We start from the raw sequence: 12,902 nt of genomic DNA on the forward strand, positions 1-12,902 counted from the left end.
CCTTAAAGGGGTACTCCAGAAAAGTAAAAAAAAAAAATCAACTGGTGTCAAAAACTGCCAGGGATTTGTAATTTAGTTCTATTAAAAAAATGTTCCAGTACTTCTCAGTTGCTGTATGTCCTGCAGGAAGCGGTGTATTCTTTCCAGTCTGCCACAGTGCTCTCTGCTGCCACCTCTGTCCATGTCAGGAACTGTCCAGAGCAGGAGAGGTTTTCTATGGGGATTTGCTGCTGCTCTGGACAGTTCCTGACATGGACAGAGGTGGCAGCAGAGAGCATTGTGTCAGACTGGAGAGAATACGCTGCTGCCTGCAGGACATACAGCAGCTGATAAGTACTGGAAGACTTGAGATTTTTATATATATATATATATATATATATATATATATATATATATCCTCTGTTTCCGATCTTGATTAATTATTAGGATTTCTAGATTTCTAGATTATTAGATGATGGATTAAAGGAATTTCGCAATCTTTTATCTATCTACCTCTCCTGGACATGACCTGCCTAATGCATCCTTATAATATACTATGTGTGCCAGCAGGGCATGCTGAGAGTTGTAGTTCAGCTCTTCTGACTCCCTGGCTAATAGATGCATTCTGGAAACAGAAGGGTTAAAGGTTCCTATTCCTATGACTCTGCCCTCTGCAGAGCATCGCCACCAACTCCAAGGGTGTGGGTTGTAGCCCCTGGCAATGGTGCCACCTCCCCCAGCCCCAGGGCAGCCACCTCCACCATTTATTACCTTCTATAAACCATCATAATAAAACTTTCTCCAGTCCAAACTATTGGAAGTTTTTTTTTTTTTTTCTTTTTGTGCCTCCTCCTCCCCTCCCATCCCCTGCAGCCAAACAAATAAGATATCTTACAGGGTGAAGAGAGTCAGAGAGAGAGGGAGGCAGAGAGACAAGACCTAGGGGGGTGATGCTTCTAAAAGTTACAAAGACTTGAGGAAAGAAGTTGCAGAAAAAAAAATATTAAAAAAAAAAAATCATAAAGTTTTGAAATTTTTTTTTAAGAGGAGGAGAAAGTTTTGGGAGGCAAGAAGTGTGGAGGAGGCAGGTGACAAGTGGTCGGGGAGAAGGAGTCGGCTTCCCCCTCCCTGGAGCCGAGAACACAGGAAGCTGCGGTTTCCTCCGCTGTAGTCTCTGCTGCTGGTAGCCGGACTGGGCCGGGGCTCTGGAGTCGCTGCCAGGGCGGCACATGGGAAGGAGCGGCTGGCCTCTGTTTACAACATGCCTTCCTGCATCCCCGGGGACAGCAGCCCGCAGCGCCATGCAGAGCAAGGAGCAAACCGAGATCTCCATCCTCAGCTCCAAACCCAAGGTGGTGGACATCCTGCGGGAACCCCCGTCCGAGAACCTGCGCAAGCTGAAGAAGAGGAAGGTGCTGGTGGAGCAGAAGAAGAGGCTCTCCGCCTGGATCCTCTTCCTGGCGCTGCTCGGGGTGGTGCTGATGGTCATCCACACCGAGCTGCTCCGCTTCGCCAGCTGCCAGGTAAGTGCCAGTCCTGCTGCTCTGAGGGAATGTGCCCCCCCCCACCTGCTCCTCTGAGAGATGTGCCCCCCCCCCCACCTGCTCCTCTGAGGTAATGTGCCCCCCCCACCTGCTCCTCTGAGGTAATGTGCCCCCCCACCTGCTCCTCTGAGGTAATGTGCCCCCCCCCCACCTGCTCCTCTGAGCCCCCCTGCTCCTCTGAGAGATGTGCCCCCCCCCACCTGCTCCTCTGAGGTAATGTGCCCCCCCCCACCTGCTCCTCTGAGGTAATGTGCCCCCCCTGCTCCTCTGAGGTAATGTGCCCCCCCCCTGCTCCTCTGAGAGATGTGCCCCCCCCCACCTGCTCCTCTGAGGTAATGTGCCCTCACCTGCTCCTCTGAGGTAATGTGCCCCCCCACCTGCTCCTCTGAGGTAATGTGCCCCCCCACCTGCTCCTCTGAGGTAATGTGCCCCCCCTGCTCCTCTGAGGTAATGTGCCCCCCCCTGCTCCTCTGAGAGATGTGCCCCCCCCACCTGCTCCTCTGAGGTAATGTGCCCCCCCTGCTCCTCTGAGGTAATGTGCCCCCCCCTGCTCCTCTGAGAGATGTGCCCCCCCCCCACCTGCTCCTCTGAGCCCCCCTGCTCCTCTGAGAGATGTGCCCCCCCCCCCACCTGCTCCTCTGAGGTAATGTGCCCCCCCTGCTCCTCTGAGGGAATGTGCCCCCCCTGCTCCTCTGAGGTAATGTGCCCCCCCCTGCTCCTCTGAGAGATGTGCCCCCCCCCCCACCTGCTCCTCTGAGGTAATGTGCCCCCCCTGCTCCTCTGAGGAAATGTGCCCCTCCTGCTCCTCTGAGGTAATGTGCCCCCCCCCCTGCTCCTTTGAGGTAATGTGCCCTCCCCACCTGCTCCTCTGAGGTAATGTGCCCCCCCCACCTGCTCCTCTGAGGTAATGTGCCCCCCCCCATCTGCTCCTCTGAGGTAATGTGCCCCCCCCACCTGCTCCTCTGAGGTAATGTGCCCTCCCCACCTGCTCCTCTGAGGTAATGTGCCCCCCCTGCTCCTCTGAGGTAATGTGCCCCCCCCACCTGCTCCTCTGAGGTAATGTGCCCCCCCCACCTGGTCCTCTGAGGTAATGTGCCCCCCCCCACCTGCTCCTCTGAGGTAATGTGCCCCCCACCTGCTCCTCTGAGGTAATGTGCCCCCCCACCTGCTCCTCTGAGGTAATGTGCCCCCCCCACCTGCTCCTCTGAGGTAATGTGCCCCCCCCCCCACCTGGTCCTCTGAGGTAATGTGCCCCCCCCACCTGCTCCTCTGAGGTAATGTGCCCCCCACCTGCTCCTCTGAGGTAATGTGCCCCCGCACCTGCTCCTCTGAGGTAATGTGCCCCCCCACCTGCTCCTCTAAGGTAATGTGCCCCCCCCACCTGCTCCTCTGAGGTAATGTGCCCCCCCACCTGCTCCTCTGAGGTAATGTGCCCCCCCACCTGCTCCTCTGAGGGAATGTGCCCCCCCACCTGCTCCTCTGAGGTAATGTGCCCCCCCACCTGCTCCTCTGAGGTAATGTGCCCCCCCACCTGCTCCTCTGAGGTAATGTGCCCCCCCACCTGCTCCTCTGAGGTAATGTGCCCCCCCACCTGCTCCTCTGAGGTAATGTGCCCCCCCCCCCACCTGCTCCTCTGAGGTAATGTGCCCCCCCACCTGCTCCTCTGAGGTAATGTGCCCCCCCCACCTGCTCCTCTGAGGGAATGTGCCCCCCCACCTGCTCCTCTGAGGTAATGTGCCCCCCCACTTGCTCCTCTGAGGTAATGTGCCCCCCCACCTGCTCCTCTGAGGTAATGTGCCCCCCCACCTGCTCCTCTGGGGTAATGTGCCCCCCCACCTGCTCCTCTGAGGTAATGTGCCCCCTTCACCTGCTCCTCTGAGGTAATGTGCCCCCCCACCTGCTCCTCTGAGGGAATGTGCCCCCCCCACCTGCTCCTCTGAGGTAATGTGCCCCCCCCACCTGCTCTTCTGAGGTAATGTGCCCCCCCATCTGCTCCTCTGAGGGAATGTGCCCCCCCACCTGCTCCTCTGAGGTAATATGCTCCCCCACCTGCTCCTCTGAGGGAATGTGCCCCCCTGCTCCTCTAAGGGAATGTGCCCTCACCTGCTCCTCTGAGGTAATGTGCCCCCCCCCCCACCTGCTCCTCTGAGGTAATGTGCCCCCCCCATCTGCTCCTCTGAGGGAATGTGCCCCCCCCCACCTTCTCCTCTGAGGGAATGTGCCCCCCCACCTGCTCTTCTGAGGGAATGTGCCCCCCCACCTGCTCCTCTGAAGTAATGTGCCCCCTCCCCACCTGCTCTTCTGAGGTAATGTGCTCCTCACCTGCTCCTCTGAGGTAATGTGCCCCCCCACCTGCTCCTCTGAGGTAATGTGCCCCCCACCTGTTCCTCTGAGGTAATGTGCCCCCCCACCTGCTCCTCTGAGGTAATGTGCCCCCCCATCTGCTCCTCTGAGGGAATGTGCACTCCTCCACATACCCCTGTCCTCTTGGTGCACTCCTCCACATCCACCTGTCCTCTTGGTGCACTCCTCCACATCCCCCTGTCCTCTTGGTGCACTCCTCCACATCCCCCTGTCCTCTTGGTGCACTCCTCCACATCCACCTGTCCTCTTGGTGCACTCCTCCACATCCACCTGTCCTCTTGGTGCACTCCTCCACATCCACCTGTCCTCTTGGTGGTGTCCTCCACATCCAATGCCTCTCAGTACAGTATAAAAGCCTTTGCCTGGAAGTATCGACACTCTATTGCAACTGCTATTGATGGATCCTGGATTCTGCTGCTAGATCAATGCTTCTCAGTACAGTATTGAGACTATGTAGCATCTGCTGTTCATGGATCCCGAATTCTGCTGCTAGATTGGTGCTTCTCAGTACAGTCTAATAGCCACTGCATGCAGAGTATTGAGACTATATAGCAGCTGCTGTTCATGGATCCCGAATTCCGCTGCTAGATCAATGCTTCTCAGTACAGTATTGAGACTATATAGCAGCTGCTGTTCATGGATCCCGAATTCTGCTGCTAGATCAATGCTTCTCAGTACAGTATTGAGACTATATAGCAGCTGCTGTTCATGGATCCCGAATTCCGCTGCTAGATCAATGCTTCTCAGTACAGTATTGAGACTATATAGCAGTTGCTGTTGATGGATTCTGATGTTGAATCAATGCTTTTCAGCACATTCTAATAGTCTCTGTCTCCAGTTCATTGAACCTTTACAGTACACCAGCTCCTGTTGCTAGAGCCTGAATTCTGATACTGGATCAATACTCTTCAGCACAGTGTAATAGCATCTGCCTGCAATGCATTGAGACTAAATAGCAGCTGCTGTTGATGGAGCCTGGATTCTGATGCTGGATCAATGCTCCTCGGCACATTCTAATAGATTTTGCTCGCAGAGCATAGAGATTATATACCAGCTGCTGTTAGTGGAGCCTGAATTTCAATACTGGATCAATGCTTCTTAGCACAGTGTAAAAGTCTCTGCCTGCACTGCATTTTGACTATATACCAGCTGCTGTTGATGGATCCTAGATCTAAGCACATTCTAATAGATTTTGCTTGCAGAGCATAGAGATTATATACCAGCTGCTGTTGGTGGAGCCTGAATTCTGATGCTGGATCAATGCTCCTTGGCACATCGTACTTGTCACTGGAAATATATACAAGCAGCTGTTGACTGAACCTGAATCCTGATGCTGGATCTTGCAGAGCTATGCAGAAATAACTGACATTGGGGGTTTGCGATGATTATATATATTGGGGACGTTCTAGGTGATCAGGAAACTGAATGTAATCCACATGAGTGTTACGTGTAGCATATCCGGGGTTAGTGTGTTGTGTTATTCTTATATCTTAGAGAATGTAGCAGAGCTGAGCCGGATACCAATCTGCCGATCTCTACGTAAAGGCGAATTATCTGCAACGTATTATCACAAAGGCACGATAAGCGTTCTGCAAACCAAACATAAAAAGTACATACCCAGTTTCCCACCACAAGGTGCTCAGGCAGGTGTAGCAGAGCTGAATTTGTCATTCAGTTTCACATTGGACTACCGTTAAGGTGAACCTGAACTCTGCTCTGCTACATCTGTATCTCTCCCCTTTCACGTGTGAAGTAGTTTTCTGAGACTTTACAATACACGGATGTTATAGCCTCACAAACCTGAACCCGGCTCTGCTACATCTGGATCTCTCCTCTTTCACGTGTGAAGTTATAATTACGAGAGACTTTACTATGAGCAGATGTTGCAGCTTCAAAACGTGAACTCGGCTCTGCTACATCTGTACCTCCTTACGTTTCCATGTGTTAGGGAAGCCACTTTCTCACATATTTGCAGTGAATACTTGGGATCCCACCTCAACTATCATGTTATACTAGCTATTCTAATAGTCCCTGATTGTTACACAACAGATAAAGCTGAGTCTGTAAGATGGGCAGAGGTGAGTTTGTCATACAATGTAGGATTCGCGGGCCCGAAACGTGACATCTCAGGATCCCGCCTCCGTCACTGACTGGCTGAGCGGACCTGAGACGTCACGTCTCGGGCCCGCGTCAGACACCAGAAAGCAGCCGGGAATCGGGCACCGGAGCGCCGCGATGCGGGACCCGCCACTGGAACAGGGGAGGTGAGTGGACGTCTTTTCCCTCAGCCACCTAGTCCCCGGTCCCAGCGAAAAAGTGCCCCCCCCCGCTGGAGTACCCCTTTAAGATCATTCGAGCCCTGTGTAACCTATAGAGAGGGGAGGGGGGAGGAGGGAGATTAGTTGGTAGCAGAGAACAAAGGATTACACAGTGGGAGCTGTGTGAAAGCCGGTATTCAGAGGTCAGAGAGATCAGAGCTGACTGTCAGAGGAGATAACCTGGTGATGTAGCTGTAAATTAACTCTTTGTTGTCCTGTCTTGGTGCCTCATCTCCCTCCACCAATGAAGACGGGTTTGTGAGTTTGTGAGTTATCACAATGCCCAGACGTGACACATTCAGCTCTGCTACATCTGTATATGACTGTTCCATCAGTGTCTGTGGGCTGCGGTGTCTGGGATCGTCCAGCTGTTAGGCATTTCTCTTGCTGATGACATCCTGACGCTGGGACGCTCTGCCCGTTTCATCACATCCAGCTCCATACGTGAGTTCTGTGCATCAGAGAGACTATTCCCTCCAGTTTGTGGCGACATTTCTGTGGTCACATATTTGTATACGGCACGAGAAGTATAACCCACCAGACGGCTTATACACCGGATACATTGCTACATCCCCCACTCCCTGGGGCGACCCCCTTAGGTTATGCCCCAGATCTAAAGACTTCTCTAATGTAAAGTTCTGCAACTGTTTCAAATAGTTTGAATTTAAAGGGGTAGTTCACAAAAAGGTTTTTTTATTTTAAATCAACTGTTGCCAGAGATTTGTAATTTACTTCTATAAAAAAAAAAATCTCCAGTCTTCCACTACTTATCAGCTTCTGTATGTCCTGCAAGAAGTGGTGTATTCTCTCCTGTCTGACACAGTGCTCTCTGCTGCCACCTCTGTCCATTTCAGGAAATGTCCAGAGCACCAGCAAATCCCCATAGAAAACCTCTTCTGCTCTGGACAGTTCCTGACATGGACAGAGGTGGCAGCATAGAGCACAGTGTCAGACTGGAGAGAATACACTACTTCCTGCAGGACATACAGAAGCTGATAAGTACTGGATGACTGGAGATTTTTTAAACCTTTATAATGTTCTGACACCAGTTGATCTGGCAGAAATGATTTTTGCCGGAGTTCCCCTTTAAAGGTGCAGGCAGTGAATGTGCAACTTAAAGCAGCACATGCTGAATTGAATTCAGTTATTGTAGATTTACCCACCACATTTGCTGGAAGTTTGTTCCAAGCATCTACTACTCATTCAGTAAAGTAATATTCTCATGTTTCTTCTGATCTTTCCCCCCAATAACCTCAGGTTGTGACCCCTTGTTCTTATGTCCCTATATAAACACTTCTCTCCTGAACCTTATTCAGCCCTGTCACATATTTAAAGGTTTGGGTAAAGGGCACCTTAAAAGTTTATTACAGTAACGCATCTTCTTGGGTGAATCGGTACAGGCGTGAGATAAAAGGAAGTAATTCCTAAGGAATTAGTAATAAAGTTCAGCTTCGGGGTCTTTCTTCCAGTGGTGGCAGATTGTGGGCGAGGGGGCCGGGCTCGGCATCAGGCTATCACTAGCTGTTTATACATAAGCTGCAGGCTGGCAGAGGAAAACACTCGCACAATCACCATTGTACTTGTTGAAATCCTGCCCGGTTACTGCTTGTGACTTCAGGAGTAACAATGGGAACTGACATCAGAAGAGGACGACAGTGTAAGGGGTTGTGTGGCGGCTCAGCTGTGTTATATACAGTACACAGGGTGGGCGCCTGATGAGGGCAACGTCTCTAGATGATGGTGTTTCCAGACACAGGAGACTACTAGAGAAAAAAAAGCCAGACTCACATTGCTCCAAGTTCCATCCTGTATTATACCCCAGAGCTGCACTCACTATTCTGCTGGTGGGGTCACTGTGTACATACATTACATTACTGATCCTGTACTAATCCTAAATTACATCCAGTATTATACTCCAGAGCTGTACTCACTATTCTGCTGGTGAGGTCACTGTGTACATATGTGGTGTCCCACCACGGGTGTTACTAGTTTATACACTCCTCGCAAAAGTCTTACTTGAAGTAAAGTGGTAATGCAGTTATGCCTAAGTTTTGCCACTAGATGTCACTATTATGTATCTATGCACTTGTATATTGCACAGATGTAGTGAACAAGTGGGTTATTGTTTGTTAGTAATCTGAGCACCAATAAGAGCTTTTTTCTTTTCTCCACCTATCTTTATTCTCTTTTCTTTTCTTTGCACTTTCTTCTCCACAACTCACAGGAGGTATTACACACCCTGTAGGAAGTTGTCACATTGGGAGAGGAAGTATACACCCACTCTTAGTCAGTCTAGTCTAGTCGGGAGTGTGGTAGTGGACAGACGTATGGGCCGCACAGAGACTCTTCTTCTCTTCTTCAAAGCAACACTTACTCGTATCATGCAGTGCTAAACCACTCAGGAGAGGACAAGTCAGAGATGACCCCAACCCACGTTGTGAACATCTCTAACAGTGCAGGACAGTATTCTGAACCAAGAGGAACTGATCCGGATAGAGTAGGCTACAAGCCTACGTACTCTTTCTCGCAGTGCGGGTGTAAACAGGTAATTTGGCCACCTTGCTTAACAAGGGCTGGGGCTTGTGTCACTCTAGAAGGACAGGTCACCCAACACTATAGGGCACTAGGTGGTATCACAACCGAGGTTGAAACACGGGCACAAGTAGTCTTCTACTTTCAAGTATTCTCTTGTATTCTTCTTCTTCTTCTCCTAAAGTTCCGGCAGAGCACACTTCAACCCTGGGTTGGGGCTCTCAGCACAAACTCCTCTCCACTTCTCTGAGCTTGAAGCACAAACCCCTCTCTACTCTTCTCAGCTCACTCTACTTCTCCGCACACAGCCAAGTCAGCTCAGATCTTCTTAGTGCAGATTCTGTTCTGTCACGTCTACAGTCTATGATCAGCTATTGTACAAAATATTCTCACAGTAAAGAAGATTTTATTTATGACAACAGGACTCAGTGATTATTGTTCCAGCACCTACACAGTCACTACTCCGTCCTTGGGTCATCTCCCCTTTCTGTGGGTGGCGGTACCGATAGTCCGGGTGGGTCACAGCTCCACTGTGGACCACTGTGATAAGTACCCAAGGGACCCCCATATAGCCCAGCAGGTCACCGACCACAGGGAAAAGGGTATAGCTTGCCACCTTAAAATAAAAGCAGGTGTGCTACCATACCTGTGTGCCCAACTGGCACTGGCGTCACGACAATCTACTATCTGGCTGAGCTATATTCCGACCAACCACCACAGCAGTCACGTCACACAGTACCATCTAGCAAGTTACTGGTCCACCATAGTGTTCCACACATACATTACATTACTGATCCTGTACTGATCCTGTCACAGTGCCCCCATAACAGAGGCGGTCACAGTGCCCCCATAACAGAGCCGGTCACAGTGCCCCCATAACAGAGCCAGCCACAGTGCCCTATAACAGAGCCAGCCACAGTGCTCAATAACAGAGCCAGCCACAGTGCCCCCATAACAGAGCCAGCCACAGTGCCCCCATAACAGAGCCAGCCACATTGCCCCCATAACAGAGCCAGCCACAGTGCCCCCATAACAGAGCCAGTCACAGTGCTCAATAACAGAGCCAGCCACGGTGCCTTCATAACAGAGCCAGCCACAGTGCCACCATAACAGAGCTAGTCACAGTGCCCCCATAACAGAGCCAGACACAGTGCCTCCATAACATAGCCGGTCACAGTGCCCCCATAACAGAGCCAGCCACAGTGCCCCCATAACAGAGCTAGTCACAGTGCCCCCATAACAGAGCCAGTCACAGTGCCTCCATAACATAGCCGATCACAGTGCCCCCATAACAGAGCCAGCCCCAATGCCCCCATAACAGAGCCAGCCACAGTGCCCCCATAACAGAGCTAGCCACAGTGCCCCCATAACAGAGCTAGTCACAGTGCCCCCATAACAGGAGCCAGACACAGTGCCCACATAACAGAGCCAGCCACAGTGCCCCCATAACAGAGCTAGCCACAGTGCCCCCATAACAGAGCTAGTCACAGTGCCCCCATAACAGGAGCCAGACACAGTGCCCACATAACATAGCCGGCCACAGTGCCTCCATAACAGAGCCAGACACAGTGCCTCCATAACAGAGCCAGACACAGTGCCTCCATAACATAGCTGGTCACAGTGCCCCCATAACAGAGCTAGACACAGTGCCCCCATAACATAGCCAGCCACTGTGTTTAGATCTCATAATTTGAAAACTTGGAGGAATAAAACTAGAGCTATTGTGGTGTGGTACTGCTCAGCCAATGATGGTATTGTCATGACGCTAGTGCTAGTCCAGCACACAGGTGTGATGTTGCTACCTGCTTTAGTGTGGCCGGTCTGTAGCATTCCCCAAATGGTCTGTGACCTGCCGGGCTGTGATGGGTCCCTTGGGCTCTTGTCATGGTAGTCCTGAGTGGCAATCGACCCACCGGACTATCAGTACCGCTACCCACAGAAAGGGGAAAAATGACCCAAGGCGTGGAGCTAGTGTGTATAGGTGCTGGTGCGGAGGCGAGTCCCAGTGATGAAAAAATAGAACAGCTTTACTGTACAGTCTCTGGATGATGCACAATACTTTGGCAGCAAATAGATAAATCTTTGTACAGACTTTAATGCTTAAACTCTTCTGTGCTGTGGAGATGCTTGAAGGCGTAGAATATAATAGAGGTACGGTAGTTGTAGCGGTGCTTGGATGGTTGGAAACAGACTAGAGCAGCGTAGAGAAGAGGAGTTTACCAAGGGAGTCCCAAACCAATGTAGTGCTGTGCTCTGCCCGAACTTGAAGAGATACTTGTAACCATGTATAGACTATAGTCTGACCACCTTCTGCCCTACAGTGTTGAGCTTCTCATCCTAATAGGGTGATACAAGCCCCAGCCGTGTTATCTGGGTGAAGCTAAGTGTCCGAGTCTTCCTGTTTACCTGCAGTGCGAGATAGAATACGTAGACCTTCTTGGTAGCTTTATTCTATCCAGGCTAGTTCCTCTTGTTCACCAGAATACTGCCCTGCACTTTTTAGACTGGTTCACGGCGTGGGCTAGAATTATCCTACACTCTTCTCCCTCTGTAGTGTCTAGCACTGCATAGTAGATCTTGTAGAAATACTGAAAGAACTGAGTGTCTCTGGTTGCTTCTGCATACACTTGTGTCTTAATCAACACACAATCTGAACTGACTTGTCGTAGACAAGAGTCCTGGCAGAGCCAGGCCTTGGCTTGGCTACAGTAGGGACGTCTGCACTGTGTGTCCTTCCACGAGAATCTGGCTAGAACTGACGCTACACCTCCTTCCACCAAGTAACTACCTACAGGGCTATGTAAGGGACCCTGTGAGTGGGGGGAAAGGAATGTGTGCAAGAGAAAGGAAGAGTGGTAGGCTACAAAAAGAGAGCATCTCCCATAGGTTAGGAAAAGCACATGGCAAACATAAAACAGTAACCCTTTGCTAACTTCAGCTGTGCAGTACATAAGAGCATACATAGAAAATACTGACATCTTGTGGTGAAACTTTAAAGTACCTTCATCACCACTTAACCTGGAGTAAGGATCTTTTGCAATAGGTGTAAACAAGAAACACGAAACACCCGTGGTGGGATACCACACTTTAATCCTCTAAAATAACACTAACCTGATTACAAAATATGAGAGATGAAATTCTACATATACTCATAGAGACCACTAACAGGCACTGCCAGTAATAGTCACATCCAGCAGGGGAGGTGAATGGTACAAGCAGTAGTATGAAGCAGGTATACGCAGATGTTCCTCATTTCCCTACATGTTTCCTCCATTGTGAATACCGGATTCCTCAGGGGAGAACTAGTGGGCATATAAACAGAACAGAAAGGAGAAAACCTCACTGATGGAAAAGTAGTAGTGTAATCACAACATCATGTTCACATGAGCACATTGTTCCCGGCAGTAGGGGTGGGGGGTGACACTGAAGCTGCTATAGACTTCAATGGGAACTTAAGTGGTGAAACACGCTAAAAAGAACTAACATGTGGCTTCCTTTCACCATGTTTTAACCACTCACATTAAAGTCAATGGGAGACGTTTTTTGGGCAGTCATGTGTGGGTGCAGAACCCAGAACAGCGCATTTCATGTCCTTTAATACGTACCGTCACTAGCAAAGCGAACGACATACCCACAACACACTGTAACAAGTTTCCTGTTCAGAATCAGCAGTAGCTCAAAAGATGAGAAGATGACAGGATAATAATTACCGCCATCACTGATATATAGTGACATCAAGCAAGTTGTAGCATGGGGAAACAGAAGCCAATACTGTGATGGTGCAACGCTCATAGACAAGTTACTGCAACCCTGTCTATCATGTACACCCAGTGTCTAATCACTGTATAATGCACAGCAGCCAATGAGTAAGGACAGTGAAACATGCTGGAGTCATCTCATCCCTCCATGGTACAGTCACCTCTTATGCTCATTCACATCAGTCGCCTATAGAGTAGTGACTACCACGGCAGGTGAGAGCGGGAGCCCCATCCGCAGGGGCGTAGCTAGGATTCATGGGGCCCCATAGCAAAAAACTGTACGGGGCCCCATGAATCCTGTACGCTCCCCTACCCCCCACCCCACTGCCAAACACAGACAATGACACACATACTGTATATACACACACAGAGGCACCATTAACATATATACAGATACGCCACTGACA

General features: G+C 50.4%; 1 protein-coding gene across 1 annotated transcript in view; it reads left to right on the top strand.

Annotated features, from left to right (window-relative positions):
* The first annotated feature begins 888 nt into the window (after positions 1–888).
* Positions 889–12,902, top strand: part of KCNN4 (potassium calcium-activated channel subfamily N member 4) — a 64,479-nt gene continuing 52,465 nt past the window's right edge. The window contains exon 1 of the mRNA XM_069948098.1: positions 889–1,502. Within this exon, the coding sequence (XP_069804199.1) occupies positions 1,209–1,502 (294 nt within the window). The 5' untranslated portion in view covers positions 889–1,208. The remainder of the gene's footprint in view (positions 1,503–12,902) is intronic.

Source organism: Dendropsophus ebraccatus, chromosome 12 (assembly GCF_027789765.1).
Source record: "Dendropsophus ebraccatus isolate aDenEbr1 chromosome 12, aDenEbr1.pat, whole genome shotgun sequence".
NCBI lineage: Eukaryota > Metazoa > Chordata > Amphibia > Anura > Hylidae > Dendropsophus > Dendropsophus ebraccatus.